Here is a 24,310-nt window from a genome sequence, read left to right as displayed (position 1 = left end):
TTTACATTTCAGTAGTGTTTATCATCCCCAGTTTGACATTCACAGTGAAAACGGTATTTCTATTTTATTAACTTTTGAAAATGTACAGCACATTTCCATAATCATTTCCACCCCTTTAAGGGATTCTAGAAAATTTCAGCTCAAAATATTAGATTAAAGAAGCTACATTCTACATGCAAAAATGTATACAAACATTGATTCCACATGTGCTTTGATGAAAAACAAAGAAGTTCAGATTATTCTCGGTGGCACAGGCAGGGGGGACAGGCATCAGGATGGCAGAATCCCGTCCAGCGTGAGGTCTGAGGGTCCAGCCCCTGCAGAAAAACCGAAGTGCTGAGCAGACCCGGCCTCCTGCGGTCAGCTGGCCCAGGTTAACCGGATCGCTGACGGTCGGGCTGCATACTCTGCATGAAATTTTATGAAGACACGATGTGACGAGGCCACAAAGGGAGCTATGTCAGTGTCCTAAAATTGAAAAAAGAAAAAAGAAAGAGAGAGAGAGAAGTAACAAATTATATATTTCACAGATTTGAAGGTTGTTCCAGAAGGTCAGGTGTAGTAAAGAAGTATGACATAAAGGAGCCTTCTAGAGTTGACAGTAAACCTGCATACATTTCTAGAAGTAACCTTGCTAAGAATTAATGTAGAGACTTTACAAAAGAATGTGGCTGGGTCTGGTGGAGGTGACGAGGAGAAATGGGGGGCGACTAAGTGGGCACAGGGTTTCCTTCTGGGCTAACGAGAAGGTTCTAAAGCCAACTGTGGTGACGGCAGCTACACAGCTCCGGGAACTGACTAAATACTCTTGAATCTTACCCTTTAAGTAGATGATTTCTATGGTATGTGAATTATGTCTCAATAAAACCATCACTAAAAATTCAATTTCCAATTCAAGTTCTTACTGAAATTTTCATTTTTCTGAAGGGACACACAACTTATATCTGCAACTAAAATGAGCATATGAGTAAAATATACTACTTTCCCCCCTTAACATCTGTACTTTCCTTTTGGGGTTGATTTTCATATCTTTTGGGGGAACAGGGTGTGTGTGGGGGGCAGAAGGGGTGGGAGGTAGATGGGTCTCTGTTTTCTCTCATTTCTAAATCATTCATTTAATATTGATTGAGAGATTTCCATGCTGTGGGTATTATTATTAGCACTAGGAATATAAAAAATGAACCAAACACACAAACAGCCCTGTTCTCACGAATCTTACATCCTAACGGGAGGAGGCAAAGCAGGAAGCAAATAAGTCAGTAACATGCACAGTAGGTTGGATTGTCCTGGAGACAGAGCACATCACACAGGGTCAAGGTTGCAGTCTGGGGGCATGCTCCTCTGTTCTGCTCGGGTCCCCTGCCTTGGTCCTACCCAAGAGTCATCAAAAAACAGACTTATTTCCAAGACAGTAAATTATTCAGGTGAGTGCAGCAGAGGGATTTTTTTCCTAAGAGAGATATCAAGGGATACACAATATTGTACGTTCCTGTGCACATTCACTTTTTCCTTCCATTTCAACCTGCTCCCAAATTTCTACTTGGTATTCTATGCTGACAAACTCGTACGAGCAGATAACAGTTTTAAACTCCCGTTTGATTCTCCTAATATTCCTGCCATTCTTTCATGTTTCTAGATGTTCGGATTCTGTAACTGAGCAATGCCCGTGAACAGTGACAATTATCATAAAAGAAAATATCTTCAAATCACCGTATGATTCGACATCTAAGGAGTAGCTCCCACCATCATTCTGTAAATAAACTGACTTCACTGGGCTGGAAATGCTAAAGAAGTCAGTGGTATCTTTAAAAAATAAAACAATTGCACTTGAAACTATGTCTACATTTATAAAAAGAAAAGTTAAAACTGGGAAAATACTGTAAACACCAATAGTTAAGAAAAATTGACATATCTAGTTATAGACTTGAATTTAATGTGACAATGGTTTCAATGGCAGTAAGTTCTCTCAGTGCCTCAGTTTCTCTTATCTGCAAAGTCCAGGGGTTCAAATGGGGTTGTATGTTTGAAAGTCATTGAAAACCAAAAAAAAAAAAACGTCATACAGACATAAAGTAATGGTATTGTGAAAATGTCCCTTTTTGAAATTGTTACAAATTTCAACTAAATGTCTAAGACTTAGTCAGCTTCTAAATCTGGCATGTGATGTATTTACTGGGGTCTCTTTTCTGTGGGCCCCTGTGAACAACTGCAAGACAGTATCTGCTGATCAAGTGACACAAATTCCTCCCCCCCAAATTAGCTCTGTGTATAAGGACAGAGCTACCAGAGAGTTTATTGAAGGGTTGTCTATAAACCAGAGGAACTTCATTCAGTAAATTAGGCTGCACCCAAAACAGAAAACAACCCAATGGTTAAATACGATATACCAGTTTGTTTAATGGTATGGTAAGATGTTAATGATGTATCAGTCAGTGGACAAAAACACACCACAAAACAATATAAAGTACCTGTGCATAGGCAAATATTCAAAAGAAAGTCTTTAGAAGAATATATGGGAGGATTCTCAGGGTTTTAGAAAAATGTGTCTATTTTTTGATATTTCTGAAAATAACATTTATCAATTTTACGAACTGTAAGTTATACTCTAAAAACTCCCTCGATTTCCAGCAGATGTAATTCTCTGTCAGTTTGATTAGAAAGCACAAATGAGTAAAGAGTAAAATGGTAAGAAACAGATAACTTCTCATCAGTAGTCACATTTCCCTTACATGAAAGCTCTGTAAGCATCTACTTGCACATGAAAATGGGAGGGCACTGAGGGCAGATGTAAGCAGTATTGAGTCAACATCAGAATTCTAACTTAATTTTTAGGGAAGATCTATTATGTCGAGATTTACAAAAACAAACTGTTAGTCCCCAGGCTAACTGTTAATATCCCTGTGCATTTCTTCAAAGAATTCCTACAATTTTCAGCAAAAAGTGAACGAAATGGAGCCGGGCATCCAAAGTTTCTATACGGTCAGCCCTCCATAAGGGTAGGTTCCACATCGCGGATTCAGCCAACCACAGAATCCAGCAGATACACAACCCGCGAATATGGAACCCGCAGATATGGAGGACTGACTGTATTCACCGCTCTAGGCCAGGTTTTGGTCTTTTTTAATTTACTTATTTTTATTTTTGGCTGCGTTGGGTCTTCGTTGCTGCGCGTGGGCTTTCTCTAGCTGCAGGGAGTGGGGACTACTCTTCATCACTGTGCGTGGGCTTCTCACTGTGGTGGCTTCTCTTGTTGCGGAGCACGGACTCTAGGCGTGCAGGCTTCAGTAGTTGTGGCACGTGGGCTCAGTATTTGTGGCTTGCGGGCTCTAGAGCACAGCCTCAGTAGTTGTGGCGCACGGGCTTAGTTGCGCCGCGGCATGTGGGATCTTCCCGGACCAGGACTCGAACCCGGGTCCCCTGCACTGACAGGCGGATTCTTAACCACTGCACCATCAGGGAAGTCCCTAGGCCAGTTTTTATAAGAGATTTGAGCATCGAGGATTTGGTATCCGTGGGGGGTCAACAGAACCAATCCCCTGCAGATGCGGAGGGAACACTGTAGTTCTATTCACGCAGAAATAACATGGATAGTCAACCCTGGGCGGTGCATTGAAATCACATACGGAGCTTTCAAAAAACAGCATGCCACAGATACTCCCCCAGAAATTTTGATTCTGTAGGTTGAGTGGGGACTGGAAGGCTGTGATGCTAAACAACTGCATAGGTGATTCTGATGCACAAGTTTGGTTAACTACTCGTTTGGTTAACTATTACTATTAATTTAACTCAATGCCCACTAGGGCGCACTCGTGCTCCCAAAATAAAAAGGAAAGTCAGAAACCTGCCTGAATTTGTAAAAGCACCGTGTGCTCTCTAACTGCGTGAGTCTGCCTTTAAAGGTGCCTTTTTAAGCTCCTTTCATTATTTAAAAATAACAATTGGGAGTTTTTAAAAGTTTGTTTTACTCACTGCGCCGCAATACGGTCCAGACGATGGAGAGTTAGCATCCGGGCCGTCGTAGAGCAGGAGATAGTTCTGGACGCATTCTCCGGGATCGTCAATACTGATAAAGTAGAAGCTGACGGTGACGAGTCTTCCCGCAGGAGCAATGATGGTCCATTCGCAGTGAGTGTTGTTTGGGTAAGTGCCGGGATAGCCAGGGCTGGTGACCGAGCCGCTGTCTCCGTAAAGAGTCCCGCCGCAGCCTGCGAGGAAACAGGTGCGCGAAGCTTCAGTCAACCAAGTAGAAGCAATCAGCGCGCTTTAGCGCACTTAAGGCAACGAGACAGTTGTTCTCTCAAGGTGCTGAGGCTCTCTGCAAGAAAAGCGGGGGCAGGAACCCTTTTCCTGTCCCTCCTGCGGGCTGTACCCCCAGCCCCTCACTACCTGCTCTGCTCCCACCTCCACCAAATATCCCTCCCCACCTCTCACGGCTTAGGAAGGGCTTCCTCCAGATCTTTGCTTTGAAAATAGTGGGTTGAGAGCACAACGGGAAAACCAGGACTTGGGAAAGTAAGTGCAGGAGAGAGTGAGGTTGATCTCCGGTGCTTTTGATGGTGTGGCGCTCCCCAGAGGCAGTGAGTGAGATGATGAGGATATGGGTGAAGTAAAATTAAAAGGGAAATTCCGGGGAAGAACCAAAGAAAGGGGTGTGTTATTTAAGGTTTTGGCAGTAATGATTCCCAAAGTGACTTTACCAGGCTGATAACTGTCAGTTCCAAGACTGATATGCTTAACAAGCCAAAGCTCTTTAAGTATTGGTGCTAATTTGTTCAATGTGTTCATTTGCACAGGAAAGCTATCGTTATTTAGACCAGACAGCCATGGGCATCCAGATATCCTGCACATAGGAAGAAACTGTGTGGCATAATTAAGAAGCACTGGGGTGGGTTTCTGACCACTGGAGGTTTAGTCCTGCCTCTGCCACGATCTAGCTGTGCGTTTTAGGCAACGCATCAGTTTGGTGTTTTATTTCCTTGTCCGTAAAATTAGGGCATAGAGATCATGTTTTGCTTTTGGCAGTACCAAGAAATCGTCATCTACAATTGTCTTAACAGAATCCTTTCCTAGTCCTCTAGTACATTTAAAATGAGTCCTTTTGGGCTTCCCTGGTGGCACAGTGGTTGAGAGTCCGCCTGCCGATGCAGGGGACACGGGTGCGTGCCCCGGTCCGGGAAGATCCCACATGCCGCGGAGCGGCTGGGCCTGTGAGCCATGGCTGCTGAGCCTGCGCGTCCGGAGCCTGTGCTCCGTTACGGGGGAGGCCACAACAGTGAGAGGCCCGCAAACCGCAAAAAAAAATAAATAAATAAAAATAAAATAAGTCCCTTTTATCATTCTTATTTTGAGAGTTTTTAGATATTTGGGGGGACATTTCATAAAGATATTCCTTCTCTCTTGAGTTAAGTGCATTGACATGACAAATTTCCTTCACTTATCGGTAAACAGCCAACCAAAAATGCAGGGAGGTGCTTACTGCCCTGTAAAAGCCATTAACCTCCAGGACTGCCAAGAAATGAAACGCGGCCTCCAAGGAACACAGCTGCTTATACATATGCAAGTATGTGTTCATAACTTGGCTTTCTGGCAAACTTTAAAAAAAAAATCCTCAAAGGACTACCTTGATGATCAAACCAAAAGTTAAAAATAATGACAAAATCAGAATTTATAAAGGAACTTAAAAATCTTTGTACCTTATTTGGGCTTTATATGTAAAGCATTTTTTAAATCTCTATACTTTCAGTGTTAAAAAAAAAATCTCTATTTTTAATGGAAAATAATCAAGTACACAGATTGGGGAAAAGGTCACTTTAACTGTCTTCTTCTAGTAGACACTGTATGTTTTTCTCAGCTGCATTACTTTCCCTTACAAAGCGCCAGGGTCTTACCAGAGGGTGATGAGGTCCAGATAATTTCATATCCACGACCGGAAGTTGCACTATCACTCTTAAATCGTAGGTAGAGTTCACGACTTTGGGAGAAAATGGGGTTCGGCAACAGAGTCCCACAGAACTTGCCCAGCAGTGGCGAACTGCTCTCGCTTCCATTTCTTACCTTTAAAAACGAGTCATTAATGATTTACACTTAGACCTATTGTACCTTCTTCTCTGATTTATCATCACTATACGTTAAGACGTGAGACAATTGGAATGACAACTTTTGGGGGGAAAACTTTGTCTTTTTATGTACTTAATGGAGGGTTAATACACACAGAAGTCACCTTCACTTGCAAAGGAGAGAAAACAGTTTGTAGATCAAAAACCATTTACAGCTGGATTCAGAAATATCTGTTAATCTCCAGTAATTAAAACACGACAGCATGTTTCTATAACCAGCTAGTTGACTGCTATATAACAAACTAGTTGTATCTTTCTTCTTGGGGAGACACTTTGAAGAAGGTAGTTAAAGTGAATTTTAAAAAGATGGGTCGGGGGAGAAAAATATTATCTGCTTTGTTTCCAGTCAACTCCGTTCTACTTTATTCATCATACTGCATTTATGTTTTCATCTCCCGTTGAAAATTGCTTGGCTATAAAGGGGCCATGAAAAAACAACGTCCAAAGTATGACAAAGTTCAAAACGAAAGGAATTTCTACATGGGAAAAGGACATAATTCAAACAGTCTTTAAAATTTCTGACTCTTGGATTTATTTTAAAAACACTTTATGAAGCTGAATAGATTTTTTTTTAAATTCACTGCATGGAGTAGACACGTGTGAAAACAGGAAATGTGTTGGCGTGTGAATGCAGGTAAGCGCACTGTGAATTCAGCCACGGTTTGTCCTCAAGCCCGGCTCCTGCTGCACATTCCCAAACAGCCCCACTCGGAGGGGGACTCTTGTGGGGCATGGCAGACACGTGATCCAGGCAGCGTAGGGTTGGAACCAGCTCCGCATGGACGGATGCTGACTCTATGTTGATACATGTATTTAAAATCTTGGAAGTCCCTCCAGTCCCTTTTTAATCCCATAGTTTAACATGTGGTTAATTGCCAGTTGTCTTAAGTCACCCAGTGTCTTCAGAGGTGTGGTGGGTAGTCTTCTTGGGTTGTGTTGATCTGGAGAGAGCCCTTTTTTTTTAGGCCGTGCCGCGCAGCTTGTGGGATCTTAGTTCCCCCATCGGGGATCAAACCCAGGCCCTGGCAGTGAAAGTGCAGAGTCCTAACCATTGGACCGTCAGGGAATTCCCTGGAGAGTTTCCTTTTAGGTCTATGGAGTAGCCAGTGGGAGAGGAAAATGCCTTTCTGGTGCTTTTTGGGTTATCCTGCTAAGTGTTTAAACAAAGTAGCCTTGCCATGGATGGAACAGCCAGTTAGCTGTCAGCAGACAGAGAGGGCTGCCATAGTCAAGAATGCCCAGCTGCCCCACTACAGTCTTGGCTTTGGGTCGTTTTCCTCTGGTCCTCTTTAGAAAGCTGATGCTCTGAGAGGAGAAGCGAGATATTAATTCCCACTGATGTGCTAATGACTTGTCCTTTTCCTTTCTCTCTGCACAGGAGGAATGGGACAAGGAGAGCAGAGGGCATCTCTGGGACTTCAAGTGACTCTGGAAGGGGAAGTGAAGGCAAATGCAAATTCCAAATGGGGTCTAGAGCTTGGTGTTCGCGTGGTATAATACGCTCAGAGTCCTCAGTGAGAAATTTCCGTTCCCATCACCGTGTACATGAATGGAATGCTGAATCTTCCCGCCGAAAACCAGACACAGCAGTGCTTTTTACAGGCCTGAGTCGCAGTTTCCTGTCTTTGCTTATCGCACAGGAAGTTTCAGACCCGTTTCTATGAGATACGGAAGGGCAGCAGGGTGGAGGCGGGCAGTTGTCACCCCCCGGGGCTGGAGAGTCAGCCGTTGCTCCCCAGCATCCAGGGGCAAATGGCAAAGTTAACTCCAGTCGGGCTTCCCTGGTGGCGCGGTGGTCGAGAGTCCGCCTGCCGATGCGGGGGACACGGGTTCATGCCCCGGTCCGGGAAGATCCCACATGCCGCGGAGCGGCTGGGCCCGTGAGCCATGGCCGCTGAGCCTGCGCGTCCGGAGCCTGTGCTCCGCAACGGGAGAGGCCACAACAGTGAGAGGCCCGCACACCGCAAAAAAAAATAGTTAACTCCAGTCGATAAGGGTCAACTCAGGTTTGAAGCGAACCACGAGTAGCTGCGCTGTGACTATGGGCTGTCAGGATGATTCTCCCTTCTTCCGTATCCCACCCCTCCCCTCGTGTCTGCTTTACGCTCCACGTCACTGTTTGGACTCCATGGTGGGTGAGGTGCGTAGGTGTGAGTCTAATGACCTGATTGACGCAAACACTCTTGTCTCTCCCTCCTTCCCTCTCTGCTACATCTGTGTCCTCCCCAGTCTCCTACTGTGGCTGACGTTCCCCATGAAAAGGCATGAGCTTCCTGAGTCCTTACTGCACTAGAGGTTGCAAATAGTCATTAACAAAGGACTTTGTTGAATTTTATAGGGGGAGCTTTCCAAGATAACAAAACTCCGTAACAGGCGTAAAGGAGAAACAAGCTGTTTGGAAACCTTTCGGAAGATTCGCATGTACACGAAACAAAGCCGACTTCGGGTGTCTTGGGTTAAGGTTTCGATGTGAATTCAGTTTAGAGGGATTCAGCATCTTTGTACATACAAGCCTGACAGGGCACCTCAGTTTATTTCCTAAGAGTGAATACATTTCCAACAGAGTCTGCAAAGGACGCTGGAGGGAGCTGGAGGGTTTTCATGGCAAAATACGGGCACTGAGTTCCAGACACAGGAGAGTCCTCTGGCGGTGGGGCGGGGGGCAGGCAAACAGCAAAGGTGCTCCTTCATCCAGATGGGGAGGAAGGGACAGAGCACTCTGCCTTCCTCTGCCCAACACGCGTCAAGGAAAGACTCTCCTTAGAGAATACTGAAGATGCTCCAGACTTACTGTGGCCAGCAGGGAAATCAGCCAAACTCTTCAGTCTCACATACTTTCATTTCTGCCTCAACACCAGGCACACTTAAAGTCAGAGTTCTCATCTGTGTCCAAAACTAGCACTTTGCACTTGGACCTCCCTCACTTCCGGTCTCAACTCACACATTAGCTCCTTTAAGAAAACTTCTCTGTCCCCAGACTAATTACATGCCCCTAACCGTACTGGCTCTGATAGTCAACAGGATGGGCAACTTCCGGTCTGTCTTTCCCACGGAAGTGTGAGCCTCCGGGGAACCCTGAATATGTCTTGTCCTCTCCTGGATTTCTGGTGTCTGGACCTAGAAGATGGTTGGCAATTGCCTAAGTATTTAGGCAATGAAAGGATAATGAGTAATTTAATGAAATGAGGAAGGAATATGATCAGCAGTAGCAGAGAAAAATGAGAAAAATCTTAAGGGATCCATTATCTTTTAAATAATTTATTTACATGATATTCAAATGTATGTTACCTCCAAGAAATCACATGTGCAGTCACTTGAGTCCTCGATGCCAAAGGAGTGAAAGAAGAGGGAGATGGTGTGGTTATGAGGGGCTGTGAGCACAACTGTGCAGTCCACGTTACTGCTGTAGCCGCCCGGCCAGCCGGGACTCGCCAGGTTGCCAAATGCCTTCTTATATTCTCGGTTGCAATCTTAGAGGAAAGACAACAGTCGTAATTAACGTATGCCACGCAGTATTTAGTGCTCCTTCAACTTGACAGGAATAATTCAAAGAGCTTATTAAATGGGAACAAACTTCAGAAAAGAAGCTAATCTAGCCCCTTCATTTACCTTTGGGATTACTGAGATCCCAAGACTTAAAGCGAACGGCACACTGAGCAAATGCAGCGCAGTGTCTTCACACAAAACACCCCCGTGTGAGATAGTAAATGAGTAAATGTGCACCCTCTCCTGTGAGGACAAACATTCTAGCATTCTCCATGCTTTTCTGATGACATGGAGCTGGAGTTGGCTGACATTTAGACTCTTTGGGCATAAAGGCTCTACCTCCAAGACAGTTTTGCGTGAAGATTTCTCTTCAAATACTTTGATGAATTATTTGTTCCGATAGAACTGGCAACTTACAGCTCTTGACCACGTTTGGTTAAAAAATACCCGGAGCGTTTTCATTTGTTTGTTTTAATCAAAGGCAGCTTTGGTTTTAATCAAGCTTGAAATGAACATTGCGTAAAGTGTTCCCTGGAAATAAACTTCTCAGTGACAGAATCAAGTAATTCTTTCAAGGCTCCTTGGTTTTTCCAAAGTAATTTTCTAAGATACAGTGATTCTTCTACATGGTTAAGTGAATAATTAATACAATAACTGGTATATTTTTTAATTAATGACATGAACTTTGAAGAATATGCTGCCATTCTCGACATTTTAATTAATATTTTATTCGCTTTACCTCTTCAGAAGTCAACTTTAGTAATTTGCTAAATTGGGTCTGGCTTCTAGTAAAGAGTCTTACCTCACGTGCATGTGGTTTATGTCAACAAACCTTAATTTACTCAAGGGGGTCAATTCTAGCTGTAATTGTAAGAATGGCAGTTTTTCTGAATAAAAGATGAAATCCCAGAGCTCACCTGCAATCTGATAGGTAAAACCCACTCTAGAGTTTATGTTAAAAACTTCCGATTTAAAAGTGACGATTGCGGTGCTCATGGAAGAATAAAATGTGGGTACAGCTGAAGCATTTCTGCCGCAGAACCGAATTCCTGGATTTCCATTACTCTGAAATGAAACGGAAGCCAAATGCCAGTAGATTTGGTATCAAAAGAGAATAGGCCACAGCAGAAATTAAATTGCATATACAAAAATATGGCTTAACTATTCAGCCATGGAGACCAGTTACAGAGTTTAATGCACTCTGAAGTAAGACTTCATCTTGGCCTTGGAATCTACAGGTGTCTCGCGGTCTTCAAGGGGTGGGTGGGAGGTAGGGAGGCCACGTTTCTGCTGAAACCACGGGGCGGACGCCTGCCTACTGAAAATAAGACCTTCCCGGGGCTTCCCTGGTGGCGCAGTGGTTGAGAGTCTGCCTGCCGATGCAGGAGACACGGGTTTGTGCCCCGGTCCGGGAGGATCCCACGTGCCGCGGAGCGGCTGGGCCCGTGAGCCATGGCCGCTGAGCCTGCACGTCCAGAGCCTGTGCTCCGCAACAGAAGAGGCCACAGCAGTGAGAGGCCCGCGTACCGCAAAAAAAAAAAGAAAAAAGACCTTCCCCCTCACTCCGTTTCCTATCCAAGGCCTGTGCCGTTTCTCAGAGCGCATTCAGGCTGTCGGAGGAGCTCAGCACAGTTCTACTGGGGCTGCTCCATTGTTCTGAACTCTGTAAGGCTAACCAGCACCACTCCTGGCCCTGCCTCACCGCCGCTTAGCAAACCTGGAGTGGATGCCCTCCTCAATCCGGAGAGAGACAGCCCGGGTGTTCCCAGGAGCCCCCGCTAGGCGTCACCCTCAGTTCAGGAGCCCTCCCTCTACACACATTCCAGGAATAATCTGATCGCTCTCATACCACGACACCTACTCACATGATGACGACGCCCTGATCTTCAGGCATTCTGTCGACATTACACTGCTATGGTCAACAGTCTCCTCAACATCTAACCCCATGGGCAATTCAGACTCATCTTTTTTTTTTTTTTAAACCAACAGAGCTTTGCTCTATGTTTTTAACCATGAATATAGTCCCACTAGACTGGTACCAAATGCCTTCTTAACTGTTCCCTTCAATTCATTCCACACACAGATCCCACTGACTGCAGGAGTGCTTCTCCATGGAGCACTGCTGTCAGAACACCAGAGATGCTCATCAGAAATGCAGGTTAATGGGCGTAAGTAGGGGAACTGGTCTCTGAGGGTGGGCCCAGGCGCAGGCACTTTTACCAAGACACCCAGATGTTTCTTAGGCACATGACCTACAGACCAAGTTCAGGTTTCTTAAGGCCTATAAATAGAGGGTTTTGTAAATGGCTGAAAACCACATTAGGCTGGAAGTAACTCCGAGAACTTATTTAGTCATGCCCTCATTACTTCAAGTGTTTTGCAAATACTGGTGAAAAGGTCATACATGTGACTGTCATTCATCCTATAATTGTTACCTCCGGTGGGTCCTGAAACTCTAAGTAGTTCTGGTCATAGTCTAGCGAGTGCAGCTCAAGTGCCCACACAGTAATCATGACCTGCTGATGCAGAGGAGCTTCAATGACCCAAGTACAGGTGGAAAATGGGACAGCTGGGTCTGATGAATTGGGTGACGAAATACTTTGTGGGGTCCAAGTTGCATTATATGTTCCGCCACAAGGCACTGAGATGGGAAGAAAGAAACAACTTAGAAGACATTTTACTTGTAACTCATCACACATATTTAAAATTCTGCTTTCCTTACTCTTCCAGCCCAAAGGAGCTATATTTACATCATTCTATGAAGGATTTACAGTCTATATTCTTGACTAAGAATTGTACCAAATTTGTACCATGGATTAAACATGGAGTAATTAACGTGGTGTTTAGTAACTGACATTGAACTTAGACAGTCATTAACACTGAGCATAGTAATTAACATTGAGTTTAGTAATTAACACTGAGTATAGATATAAGCATGGCAGTATTTTTAGTGCATCAATACACGTGTGTTTCACACTATGTAAAAATGTCTCAGTTTACTCACTGTCCACGATGGTATATGTAGCAGTAAATCCTTCTCTTTCTAAAGTTAAGTCACTGACAAATTGAACTGTAAGGAAGTTCCCAGAAGAAATAAATGGAGCAGGTATGGTGGAACCACAAAATGTTCCAGCCAAGTTGGCATTTTCACTGTCCCCATCATATAACTGAAAAGAAAAAAACAGCTCATTAGTTATCCATTATTCACAAAGAAGCTGCATATTTTACACTAAAATGGACATGAAGTTACGACAGGTCAAGGTTAAGAATCTTACACTAATGTTCCTTTTTTAAAAAACATTAATTTTTATTTATTTATTTGGTTGCACCGGGTCTTAACTGCAGCTCGAGGGCTCCTTAGTTGCGGCTCGCTGGCTTCTGTAGTTGTGGCTCGTTGGCTTCTTTAGTTGTGGCATGTGTGCTCCTTAGTTGTGGCATGTGAACTCTTAGTTGCGTCATGCATGTGGGATCTAGTTCCCTGACCAGGGATTGAACCCAGGCCCCGTGCATTGGGAGCGCGGAGTCTTAACCACTGCACCATGAGGGAAGTCCCTACACTAATGTTCTTAAAACTAGTTTTAATTTAGGAACAGAATTGCTATTGAATCAATTATACTATAATGATTTTTAGTAAAAACCTGGTATATTGCCTAAAGTTTTTTTTCTCATTGGGAAAGTAAAATTCGATTTAAAAAATGATGTGTCATTAGAGCCAGCAAACCCGTCGCTACCGTCACCTCCGCCCTCCCTGCCGCGCTGCTCCAAACCATCATGGTCTCTCACCTGATTCTCATTGCAGCCTCCCCACAGGTCCCCCTGATCTGCTCTTGACCCTCTAGAAGCTGTCTTCAGCACATCAGCCAGAAGCTACAGTTTAAATGTAAGTCAGACCAGGTCACTGCTCTGCCGAGAACGCTGCTCACTCCTTCTCATCCACTCAAAGCTGTTACAATGGCCTTCGAGGCCTGATAGAATCTGCTCCCAGCCCCATTCCCGGCCCTTCCGATCTGACCTCCCATTGCCACTTTCTTTGCTCTGCTCCCTGAGCGATCCTGGCACTCCTGCGTCCCGGCTGTTGCGTCTGCAATTCCCTTTGCCTGGAATGCCCTCCTATTTATCCGCCTGGTTTCATTCCCCTCTGTTGCTTTAGGCCTTTACTCAAATACCACTAACTCACTGAAGCCTTCCCTGAACACCCCTATTTAACATGCAAGCTGTCCCAATATTCCCTTTCCCCTTTCCAGCTTCACTTTTTCTCCAGAGCACGTATTACCTTCTACATCATACATATGTATATATTCATATATAATTTAATTTACTGTCTTCCCCTCTGAAGAGAATGCAAGTTCCATGAAAGCACAGGCTGCTGTCTGTTCTATTCACTGCTAGGTCCCCAGTTTGCAGAAGAGTGGCACACAAAAGGCACTCAATAAATATCTAAGGAATGAAAAAGTGATTCCTCTCTCCCGCTACCCACCCCCGCCAAGCCTGCTCTCCCCAAGTTGTTTCTATGTCAGTAAAGGGCTCAAGCCTAACACCTCAGCCACCCTGTGTCTTCCGAACCCCACATCTACTTTGCTCCACCTTCAACATCTATCCCAAGGGTTCCATGTCCACTGCTCCCACGGTGCTCCTTCACCTGTATTGTTGTAACATTTCCTGACAGCTCTGGTTCCACGGAGCATTCTCCACCGAGCTGCCTGAACATATGCAAGCTTAGAGTAGGATATGCTCCTGCTTGGCCTACAATATCCCCATGGATCCCCACTGCATCTGAAGTAAAACTCCACTCTTTTTTTTTTTTTTTCCTGCAGTACGCGGGCCTCTCACTGTCGCGGCCTCTCCCGTTGCGGAGCACAGGCTCCAGACGCGCAGGCTCAGCGGCCATGGCTCACGGGCCCAGCCGCTCCGCGGCATGTGGGATCCTCCCGGACCGGGGCACGAACCCGTGTCCCCCGCATCGGCAGGCGGACTCTCAACCACTGCGCCACCAGGGAAGCCCCAAAACTCCACTCTTTACCGTGGTCTACAAGCCCCTCTCTGGTCTGGCCTGGGCCGCTCTTGGCCGTCACCCCCTCCCCACATTCCTGTAACTCCCCCAGGCCCTAACAGGTCTCTCTGAGCTGCCCCTCCTGCCAGGAGCTCTCGGCTCAGCCCTTGGACAGCATCATGGGGTCTCAGCTCAGACATCTCCTCCTCAGAGAGCCCAACCCTATCTAATGGGCGCTTCCCCAATATCTTCCTGTTCTTTCTTCCTACGATGATTAAAACATACCTTATTTATTGCTTGCTGCTTATTTACCTCTTCTGGTCTCTCACCCATCAAGCATGTAATTCCCACGGGCAGGGGACTTTGATTATTCACTGTGTGTCGCCAGCACCCAGAGCAATTCCCAGGCACAAGCACCTTCAGCAAATGTCCGTTAAAGTAGCGAGTGCTTGGATTTCTCTCAAACACATTTTACTAGAAAACAAAGTGTTGGGACTTCCCTAGTGGCGCATTGGTTAAGGATCTGCCTGCCCATGCAGGGGACATGGGTTCGAGCCCTGGTCCGGGAAGATCCCACATGCCGCGGAGCAACTAAGCCCATGCGCCACAACTACTGAGCCCGCGCCCCTAGAACCTGTGCTCCGCAACAAGAGAAGCCACCGCAATGAGAAGCCCACGTACCGCAACGAAGAGTAGCCTCTGCTCACTGCAGCTAGAGAAAGCCCACACGCAGCAACGAAGACCCAACGCAGCCATAAATAAATAAATAAATAAATAAATAAAAGACTTGACCTTTTAAAAAACAAAACAAAACTCTAACATCAAATTTTCAAAACAAACAAAAACAAGTGTTCTTCACCTGAGTAATCTATATTGCATTGCTAAAACAAGTATCTGTGTGTCTATCCAAATATTGAATTTATAACAGAACGATGGTGTGTTATAAACCTCAGCATAGCCATTACCGCTGACATTATTTTAAAATGCTGGGAATACATAAAATAGAAATGGTTAAAAACAGTCAAGTCAAAATAAACACAAAAATAAACTTACCACTAGATGGCACTGTTTCTCCTGCTTAAACGATTTTAGTAAAATTTTAAAGCCAAAAGAAACCGGAGAGGTGAGTGATCTAATCCCCTCATTTTATAGAAGAGCAGATTTGCCAAGCTTTAGGTAATGTACCTTTTCTGGTAAACAAGTTAAAATTTTATTATAACCATTTCTGCCTCTATAATCATGTTATATTGGCAAGCATTTTTATTCTATGTACTGTGTGCCAGGCCTCCAAGCAAGGTTCTGTGTATACAGGGATGCATAAAGCACTTTCCAGACATTAATTTGACTCACAAATAATGAGAGGGAGAGATTCATAAATTAAATATATGTGTGTGTGAATTTTACATAAAATAGAGAAACATTAAGTGCTACAGGAGAAGAATTCAATGTATCAGGGTAACCCAGATGATCGAGCCAGGACAACCTCACACGGACATTTGAACTGGTATTTGAAAGTAAGTAGAGACCTTCCAGACCCAGAAGAGAGGAAGGGCATCCCAGCCTGATGGCAAGGTATGGAAGGCCACGGAAATAAAAACGGCCTGGCGTGTGTCAACACCTGCCCACACTGTGACCAACCTGGAGATCAGGGTGAGAGAACAGAGGTGGGATTGGGAAAGTTCACTGGGACAAGACTGACGTTTCCCACACTTCATGCGAAGGACTTTGTATCTTCTCCTATGTGAGTCCCCCGCATCGGCAGGCGGACTCTCAACCACTGCGCCACCAGGGAAGCCCCAAAACTCCACTCTTTACCGTGGTCTACAAGCCCCTCTCTGGTCTGGCCTGGGCCGCTCTTGGCCGTCACCCCCTCCCCACATTCCTGTAACTCCCCCAGGCCCTAACAGGTCTCTCTGAGCTGCCCCTCCTGCCAGGAGCTCTCGGCTCAGCCCTTGGACAGCATCATGGGGTCTCAGCTCAGACATCTCCTCCTCAGAGAGCCCAACCCTATCTAATGGGCGCTTCCCCAATATCTTCCTGTTCTTTCTTCCTACGATGATTAAAACATACCTTATTTATTGCTTGCTGCTTATTTACCTCTTCTGGTCTCTCACCCATCAAGCATGTAATTCCCACGGGCAGGGGACTTTGATTATTCACTGTGTGTCGCCAGCACCCAGAGCAATTCCCAGGCACAAGCACCTTCAGCAAATGTCCGTTAAAGTAGCGAGTGCTTGGATTTCTCTCAAACACATTTTACTAGAAAACAAAGTGTTGGGACTTCCCTAGTGGCGCATTGGTTAAGGATCTGCCTGCCCATGCAGGGGACATGGGTTCGAGCCCTGGTCCGGGAAGATCCCACATGCCGCGGAGCAACTAAGCCCATGCGCCACAACTACTGAGCCCGCGCCCCTAGAACCTGTGCTCCGCAACAAGAGAAGCCACCGCAATGAGAAGCCCACGTACCGCAACGAAGAGTAGCCTCTGCTCACTGCAGCTAGAGAAAGCCCACACGCAGCAACGAAGACCCAACGCAGCCATAAATAAATAAATAAATAAATAAATAAAAGACTTGACCTTTTAAAAAACAAAACAAAACTCTAACATCAAATTTTCAAAACAAACAAAAACAAGTGTTCTTCACCTGAGTAATCTATATTGCATTGCTAAAACAAGTATCTGTGTGTCTATCCAAATATTGAATTTATAACAGAACGATGGTGTGTTATAAACCTCAGCATAGCCATTACCGCTGACATTATTTTAAAATGCTGGGAATACATAAAATAGAAATGGTTAAAAACAGTCAAGTCAAAATAAACACAAAAATAAACTTACCACTAGATGGCACTGTTTCTCCTGCTTAAACGATTTTAGTAAAATTTTAAAGCCAAAAGAAACCGGAGAGGTGAGTGATCTAATCCCCTCATTTTATAGAAGAGCAGATTTGCCAAGCTTTAGGTAATGTACCTTTTCTGGTAAACAAGTTAAAATTTTATTATAACCATTTCTGCCTCTATAATCATGTTATATTGGCAAGCATTTTTATTCTATGTACTGTGTGCCAGGCCTCCAAGCAAGGTTCTGTGTATACAGGGATGCATAAAGCACTTTCCAGACATTAATTTGACTCACAAATAATGAGAGGGAGAGATTCATAAATTAAATATATGTGTGTGTGAATTTTACATAAAATAGAGAAACATTAAGTGCTACAGGAGAAGAATTCAATGTATCAGGGTAACCCAGATGATCGAGCCAGGACAACCTCACACGGACATTTGAACTGGTATTTGAAAGTAAGTAGAGACCTTCCAGACCCAGAAGAGAGGAAGGGCATCCCAGCCTGATGGCAAGGTATGGAAGGCCACGGAAATAAAAACGGCCTGGCGTGTGTCAACACCTGCCCACACTGTGACCAACCTGGAGATCAGGGTGAGAGAACAGAGGTGGGATTGGGAAAGTTCACTGGGACAAGACTGACGTTTCCCACACTTCATGCGAAGGACTTTGTATCTTCTCCTATGTGAGTTGTAAGATCTGATTTGGGTTTTAAATAGGTGACTAGTCAGTACGATGGAAGGAAATTTCCTACATGCCCGGCCTCGAGCTGGCGTTTGCATTAGTTCACTCACTGCTACCATAAAATTTCTCCTAATGGAGCTGAAATAGGACAGCTGATGGAGGCTTCTGGCCTCCTGTGTAACGGAGGCCAGGATTTTCTTCCCCTGCTCTCCCATCCCTGACGCCTCCATCATGACCTTGTGCAGGGTGGCTTTATAGAGAATGGCAGGAGGAACCCTAAGCAACGCTGCTGACATGAAACCCTACGCGCACTAGGAGGTAAATGGTGCCAGGACCGGCACCGTCACCAGCAGCTGTGTAGTGCCTTCCGGGAGCACACACTGCTGCCATGACGGCTTTGGGCCTGGGGCTTGAATTATGTCCTAAGTCTTAAGTCTTGTGGACACAAATAAGTGCTGAGAGGAATTTTGTGTTTTCTCAGCTTTTAAACCTCTTTAACAGTGGCACATATTAGAATCTAGTTAAGGCCCGGAAGGAATTGCACAAGTAATCTAGTGGAAGAGAGCCTCTGACTACACCTTCTGCCAGATCCTGCCCTTTGCTCAGCCATTGAATGGAGCAGCTAAAGAACGTAGAGAAGGACATTTTGGGATTTTAATTTCTATGAACTTTTAATGCATGAAGGCAATAGGCTTTGATACTGGGCTTTAATTCTTTTAAAATTTAACTCCAGGGCTTCCCTGGTGGCGCAGTGGTTGAGAATCTGCCTACCAATGCAGGGGACACGGGTTCGAGCCCTGGTCTGGGAGGATCCCACATGCCGCGGAGCAACTGCGCCCATGAGCCACAACTACTGACCCTGCGCGTCTGGAGCCTGTGCTCCACAACAAGAGAGGCCACGACAGTGAGAGGCCCGCGCACCGCGATGAAGAGTGGCCCCCGCTCGCCGCAACTAGAGAAAGCCTCGCACAGAAACGAAGACCCAACACAGCCAAAAAATAAATTAATTAATAAATAAATAAATTGAAAAAAAAATTTAACTCCATAATTTTAGACATTAGTTTCCTTAGGACTTTATCGTTTAACATTTCCCTGGGAATGTGATAACGGGAGAATTTTGATAGTCTTATCTGAAGCATCTCTACATTGCATCTGAGATGCAATGTCTTCATGAATTCTTTGATTGTACTGTGGGACTTCTGACAGGGTCCACTGGACAACAGGCCTGGGCATAATTTGGGATGAGAATGAGAGTAGAGAGTGATTTTTTAGGTTTGGGGTTGAACTCTGATGCTTTACAGAAACTTTTGGGGAAAATGTTTTATTGGTGCCAGTGATCTCAGGAAGATCCACTAAGAGGCAATGAGGAGAATCACCTCTAACTGCAGGAATTTTTATATAACAATAAAAAGTAGTATTATCATATGAAATCATTAATATTATTAATATGATTATTATGTAATCTCAATGCTCTTTTCCAGTGTCTGGCATATAGTAGGTGCTCAAATTAGCATTTATGGAATGAATGAACAGTAGGTACTACCCCATAAGGATAGGGATCTGATGCCTCCATAACTGCTGACACCTCCCCAGAGATGGACAGCCCTCCTCCCACAGCTGATCACAGAATGAATGGTTAAGCCCAGTGGGTTAAGACAGAAATTTTCCTTGGGAACAGTACCATCCCCTAGGGAGTGTTTTGCACAAGTGTGGTGTTTTGGGCTCATCACAATAGTTTGAGGCTACAGCTGGCGTTTAGCATTTAGAAGGCACGCTGCAGAATCCCATCAAAATTCAGGACGCGTCTGCAAAGTGAAGATTTATTCTAGGTCCTACATACCTATGAATGTCCCACCAGACATGTGTGTAATGAAACTGTTTAAAATTCTTTATCTCAGGACCTAAGCCCATTCTGTATATAAACACAAAAATATTTTGCACAGTTTTAATATGTACCAAATTTCCAAGAAGGCAATTATTGCATAAGTTGAGGGAAGTCTGTAGTTTTTTCTGTTTAGAACCATTTGATTTGAGTCTTCCACCATTCTGGAAATTCATATTGTGGATGGGCACTGCTATTGGCATTTAAGTTGCAAACAGAGCTACCCCGTATCACTTTAAATGTATGCCTGTGCATTGCTGCAAGTCCACGTATTAAAAGAATCTGACTACTTTATCTAGTGACTTAGCATAGCTGTATCAGAGCATTCACATATTGAAATACACACTATTCTACAGGCTTTCCTTTTATTTCTCCTTTTCATTGTATTTAGCATAATTATAAATGGAAATTATGTATATGGCTAGGCTATGGCATAGATGACCTTTCACTTCAGACGGTCAAACAATCATTAGAAAATACTGGCTATTCCAAGGGGCACTGATTGCATTGAGAAGAAGCTGGGCAGTGCTAGGAAGGAGGCACCTCCTTTCTGCCAGTTCCCATGTTTGCTGGCAGAGCAACGTCGGTTATGGTTCTGGTCGGGAGCCCCCGCTGCTGTCTCACTCACTGTGCTCCACAAAGGAACGACTGAACTGCTGGGCATACGACAGGCAGCTCCCACCCCTCCTTACCCCCTTCCCCCTGATGGCCAGTCTCCCACACCCCACGGGAAGCACACTTTTGTGCTGTTCCTCTGAAACCCAGCTCAGCCATCCATCCAGTAAGCCCTTCTGAACCCCAGAGTAACATCACTCATACCCTCTTCTGCTCTACTTTTCTGTGTCGTTCATGTTTATTGGCATTGCCATGTTGTCAGTCTCATCCACTTACAGCTCCGTGAGGAAAATTATCTCACAATGCCTGGCATATAATCATGTCACGTGACTCTTCATGGAATGGATGTGATGTCCATTTCAACAGCAGTTGCTCGGTGAAATACACAATTCCCTATTTACCGTGTTTATCTTTTTGTTGTAGTTGTTTGCTTTTGTTCTTCGCTTTGTTTTTTTGGCCACACTGCACGGCTTGCAGGATCTTAGTTCCCTGACCAAGGATTGAACCCAGGCCCTCAGAAGTGAGAGCACTGAGTCCTAACCACTGGACCACCAGGGAATTTCCCTACTGCAGTTATCTTAATAGCTTTCCAAGTCAACCCTATCAAAAACAATAATGATACAATTACAAATGAATAATGGACTTGGCATGTTTTCACCTGTATATCTATCTACAGAATTAAATTAACTTTTCTAAAAAGTGATTTGATTATAATCTCTAAGAAACAGTCTCAAATGAGTCAACTGTCCCATTTATCACAGAGAATCTCTTTAATAAAGGTACGTCCCGGCCTCACATTCCAAGAACTGCTCGGTGATCTGCCAGTTTAGTATAAGCTGGAGAAGTTGCCAACTGAGGGAAACTGCTTTCCCAAAAAGGAAAACAAAAGCAGATCTGAACAGAATTTCTTTTTTAAAAAAGGACATTTTATATTGAAGCTAGAGGATAACTCCTTGTTCTCAATATTGCTATGTCTATCCTAAATAGCTTTAGGACATTTAGAAAATTAATGGTTCTTTTATTTATTTTTGTAATGTTTTTTGGCCACCCGACGCGGCTTGTGGGATTTTAGTTAGCTCCCCCATCAGGGATTGAACCTGGGCCCTCAGCAGTGAAAGCATAGAGTCTGAACCACTGCACTGCCAGGGAACTCCCAATAGCTCTTTTGATTATATTATCAAATCACACATAGAAATGAATCTTGAAAATAAATCCAATCAGCCCTCCTCCTGGCAGGACCATATTCTAAACATCCCACATGAATTTGTATTTATAATAATGTATATCTAACTTAATTATTCATCATATTTTTTAAAAAGGAGATTCTATAGCCCTCCTACCCATCTGGAATTACCCAAAGTGGGTAAAAAAGAAAGACATTTATGGTTACGCTGGGTTTGAGTCCATATTACCTGCCTCAAAAGCCTGTTACTCTTCTGTAAAATCAGGGTAGTGCTCAAATAGTCTTGAATCTCAGCTCACTGCTGCTCTGGCCCCTTTGGTCTCATTTCAGACAAGAAGAATTCAACCCGAACGGACATTCCTTGTTATCTGCAGCCTTTCGTGAACTCCCTCTGATCTGGCTTCTGTGCCCACACTTTATTTAAATGGTTGTCATCCTATCTAATGAGTTTTTTCTTTATCTTCACCTTTCTTGGCTTCTAATTTACAATTTAATAGCACTGACCGTGCATTCTTGGTAAAGACTTTTCTCCCTCGCCTTCTGTGGTAACTGCATTATTCCTGGTTTGTTCATGTCTTCCATGATGCGTCTCTTTCTCCTCCTGCCTCTGCTTTGTCCTCTCTGGCTGCCTCACGCTGTACCTTTCCTGGAGTTGAGCGGGAGCCAGGCCTTCTAGCGCCATGCAGCCTCTCTCAAAGACAGCATCTCTCTCCTGATGTACGAAATGCTCTTTTGGGACTTCCCTGGTGGCGCAGTGGTTGAGAGTCCGCCTGCCGATGCAGGGGACACAGGTGCGTGCCCCGGTCCAGGAAGATCCCACATGCCACGGAGCGGCTGGGCCCGTGACCCATGGCCGCTGAGCCTGCACGTCCGGAGCCTGTGCTCCGCAATGGGAGAGGCCACAACAGTGAGAGGCCCGCGTACCGCAAAAAAACAAAAAACAAAAAAAGAAATGCTCTTTTGCTGCCTCCTGTCTGGGATGCTGTCTTCTTGCTGGGGCTCCTCCCATTCTCTGCCCCCGGGGAAATTTCACTTGTCTGCTCTGCTGTCACCCAGACTGATCCAATACTTACAAACCCATGGCCTCCTCCTAAGAGTACTAACACTCTCAGGCCCCGACCAGGGATGGAACCCATGCCCACTGCAGTGGAAGGGTGGAATCCTAACCACTGGACCACCCGCCAGGGAAGTCCCAGTACTGACATTCTTTTGGTCTTCCCAGCTTGGTTCTTTTCACAGTGAAAACGTAAGACAGTCTACATGTAATGAAGTGCTCAAATGTGTATTTTGTCTATGACTTTTCCTTCTCTTTCTTTTAAAACCAATTTCTGTAAAATTTAAGATAATTTTTGAACTTAAAAGTTTCTCTCACACCAAGGTTGTCATCTGCACCGTCTCTGTACCCTTCTTACCTAACGGTAACTTCTTTCTGGGGTCTTAACTCCAGAGTCTCCCCTGACCATCCACCCAGAATGCTGATTTCAGAGTCATCGTTCTTACATACTGCTCTCAACTTACCACTCATTGGAAAACCTGCAATCACTCCTTATTTCCAACTGCCTAAAATCTAAATGCCATTAGCTTGACTTTCAAGATCCTTTGCAATCTGGACATTTCTCCACTTAGGCAGTCTTATTTCTTGTTCCGCTTTAACGATATTCTGCTCTGATAAAGCCAGCCTCTTCACTCTTTCAACTTCAATGCCTTTTCTATATGTTCGCCTTGCTTAGAATGCCCTCCCTCCCAACTTGAATAAGTGTCCCCTCATTCTATGAAGTCTTTCTTGTTCACAGCAGATGATAATGAATCATCCTCCCTTTTAAACTTGCACATGGCTTCAAGCCTATGCCCAATGCACTTGAATATTGACTCTCCTGAACTACCTAGTGTTGATTTGCATGTATCATCCCTTAATTCTGCAATCAAATTTAAGCTCCTTGTGAGTGGAAATATTGCTTCACTTCATGTTTTCCCCCAAGAGTGTAGTAGTCTACAATGATTGATGCTAGTTGGCACTTTTAACCTGAATGCATATAGCCTGAGAGATACAATGACTTCATATTAAAGAGTCACTTAAAAATTGAAAATTTTCTTGATTTACTTCTAATGGGACTTCAGAACTAAGATATTTTTCACATCTAAAAGTAATATAAGTAAATACACAAACTTTGAAAATAAAGTAAGGAGTGATGATTTGCATACAGACACTGTCATTTATTTTAGACTTTGCCAAAGATCCTTTGAGTATCTCTTTCCACACAACCTATCTTCCCATAGATCATCTCTTGACAAGGCTTGGAGAAACAGTCAATCTTAAAGCTAATGTTAGAAGCTGCACAAACATTTTGAGTTATTTGTATTAAAGATTATTTTGACGTGAAGATAGAGCATCTGCAATATTATACATTATATCATTGAAGATAAGGTCATTTTAAAAATTACAGCGGGGCTTCCCTGGTGGCGCAGTGGTTGAGAGTCCGCCTGCCGATACAGGGGACACAGGTTTGTGCCCC

At 44.4% G+C, this 24,310-nt stretch overlaps 1 protein-coding gene across 1 annotated transcript in view; it reads right to left on the bottom strand.

Moving 5' to 3' along the window:
- Positions 1-24,310, bottom strand: part of CUBN (cubilin) — a 273,447-nt gene continuing 249,137 nt past the window's right edge. The window contains exons 61-67 of the mRNA XM_007460874.1: positions 12,607-12,769; positions 12,038-12,243; positions 10,520-10,667; positions 9,405-9,586; positions 5,889-6,054; positions 3,970-4,205; positions 1-468 (exon numbers count right to left, since the gene is read on the bottom strand). Of these exons, the coding sequence (XP_007460936.1) occupies positions 361-468; positions 3,970-4,205; positions 5,889-6,054; positions 9,405-9,586; positions 10,520-10,667; positions 12,038-12,243; positions 12,607-12,769 (1,209 nt within the window). The 3' untranslated portion in view covers positions 1-360. The remainder of the gene's footprint in view (positions 469-3,969; positions 4,206-5,888; positions 6,055-9,404; positions 9,587-10,519; positions 10,668-12,037; positions 12,244-12,606; positions 12,770-24,310) is intronic.

The sequence above is a fragment of the Lipotes vexillifer genome, unplaced genomic scaffold, assembly GCF_000442215.2.
Source record: "Lipotes vexillifer unplaced genomic scaffold, Lipotes_vexillifer_v1.1 scaffold534, whole genome shotgun sequence".
NCBI lineage: Eukaryota > Metazoa > Chordata > Mammalia > Artiodactyla > Lipotidae > Lipotes > Lipotes vexillifer.
The sequence above is the reverse complement of the archived record's forward strand: the minus strand, read 5'-3'. Positions and strand labels throughout refer to the sequence as shown.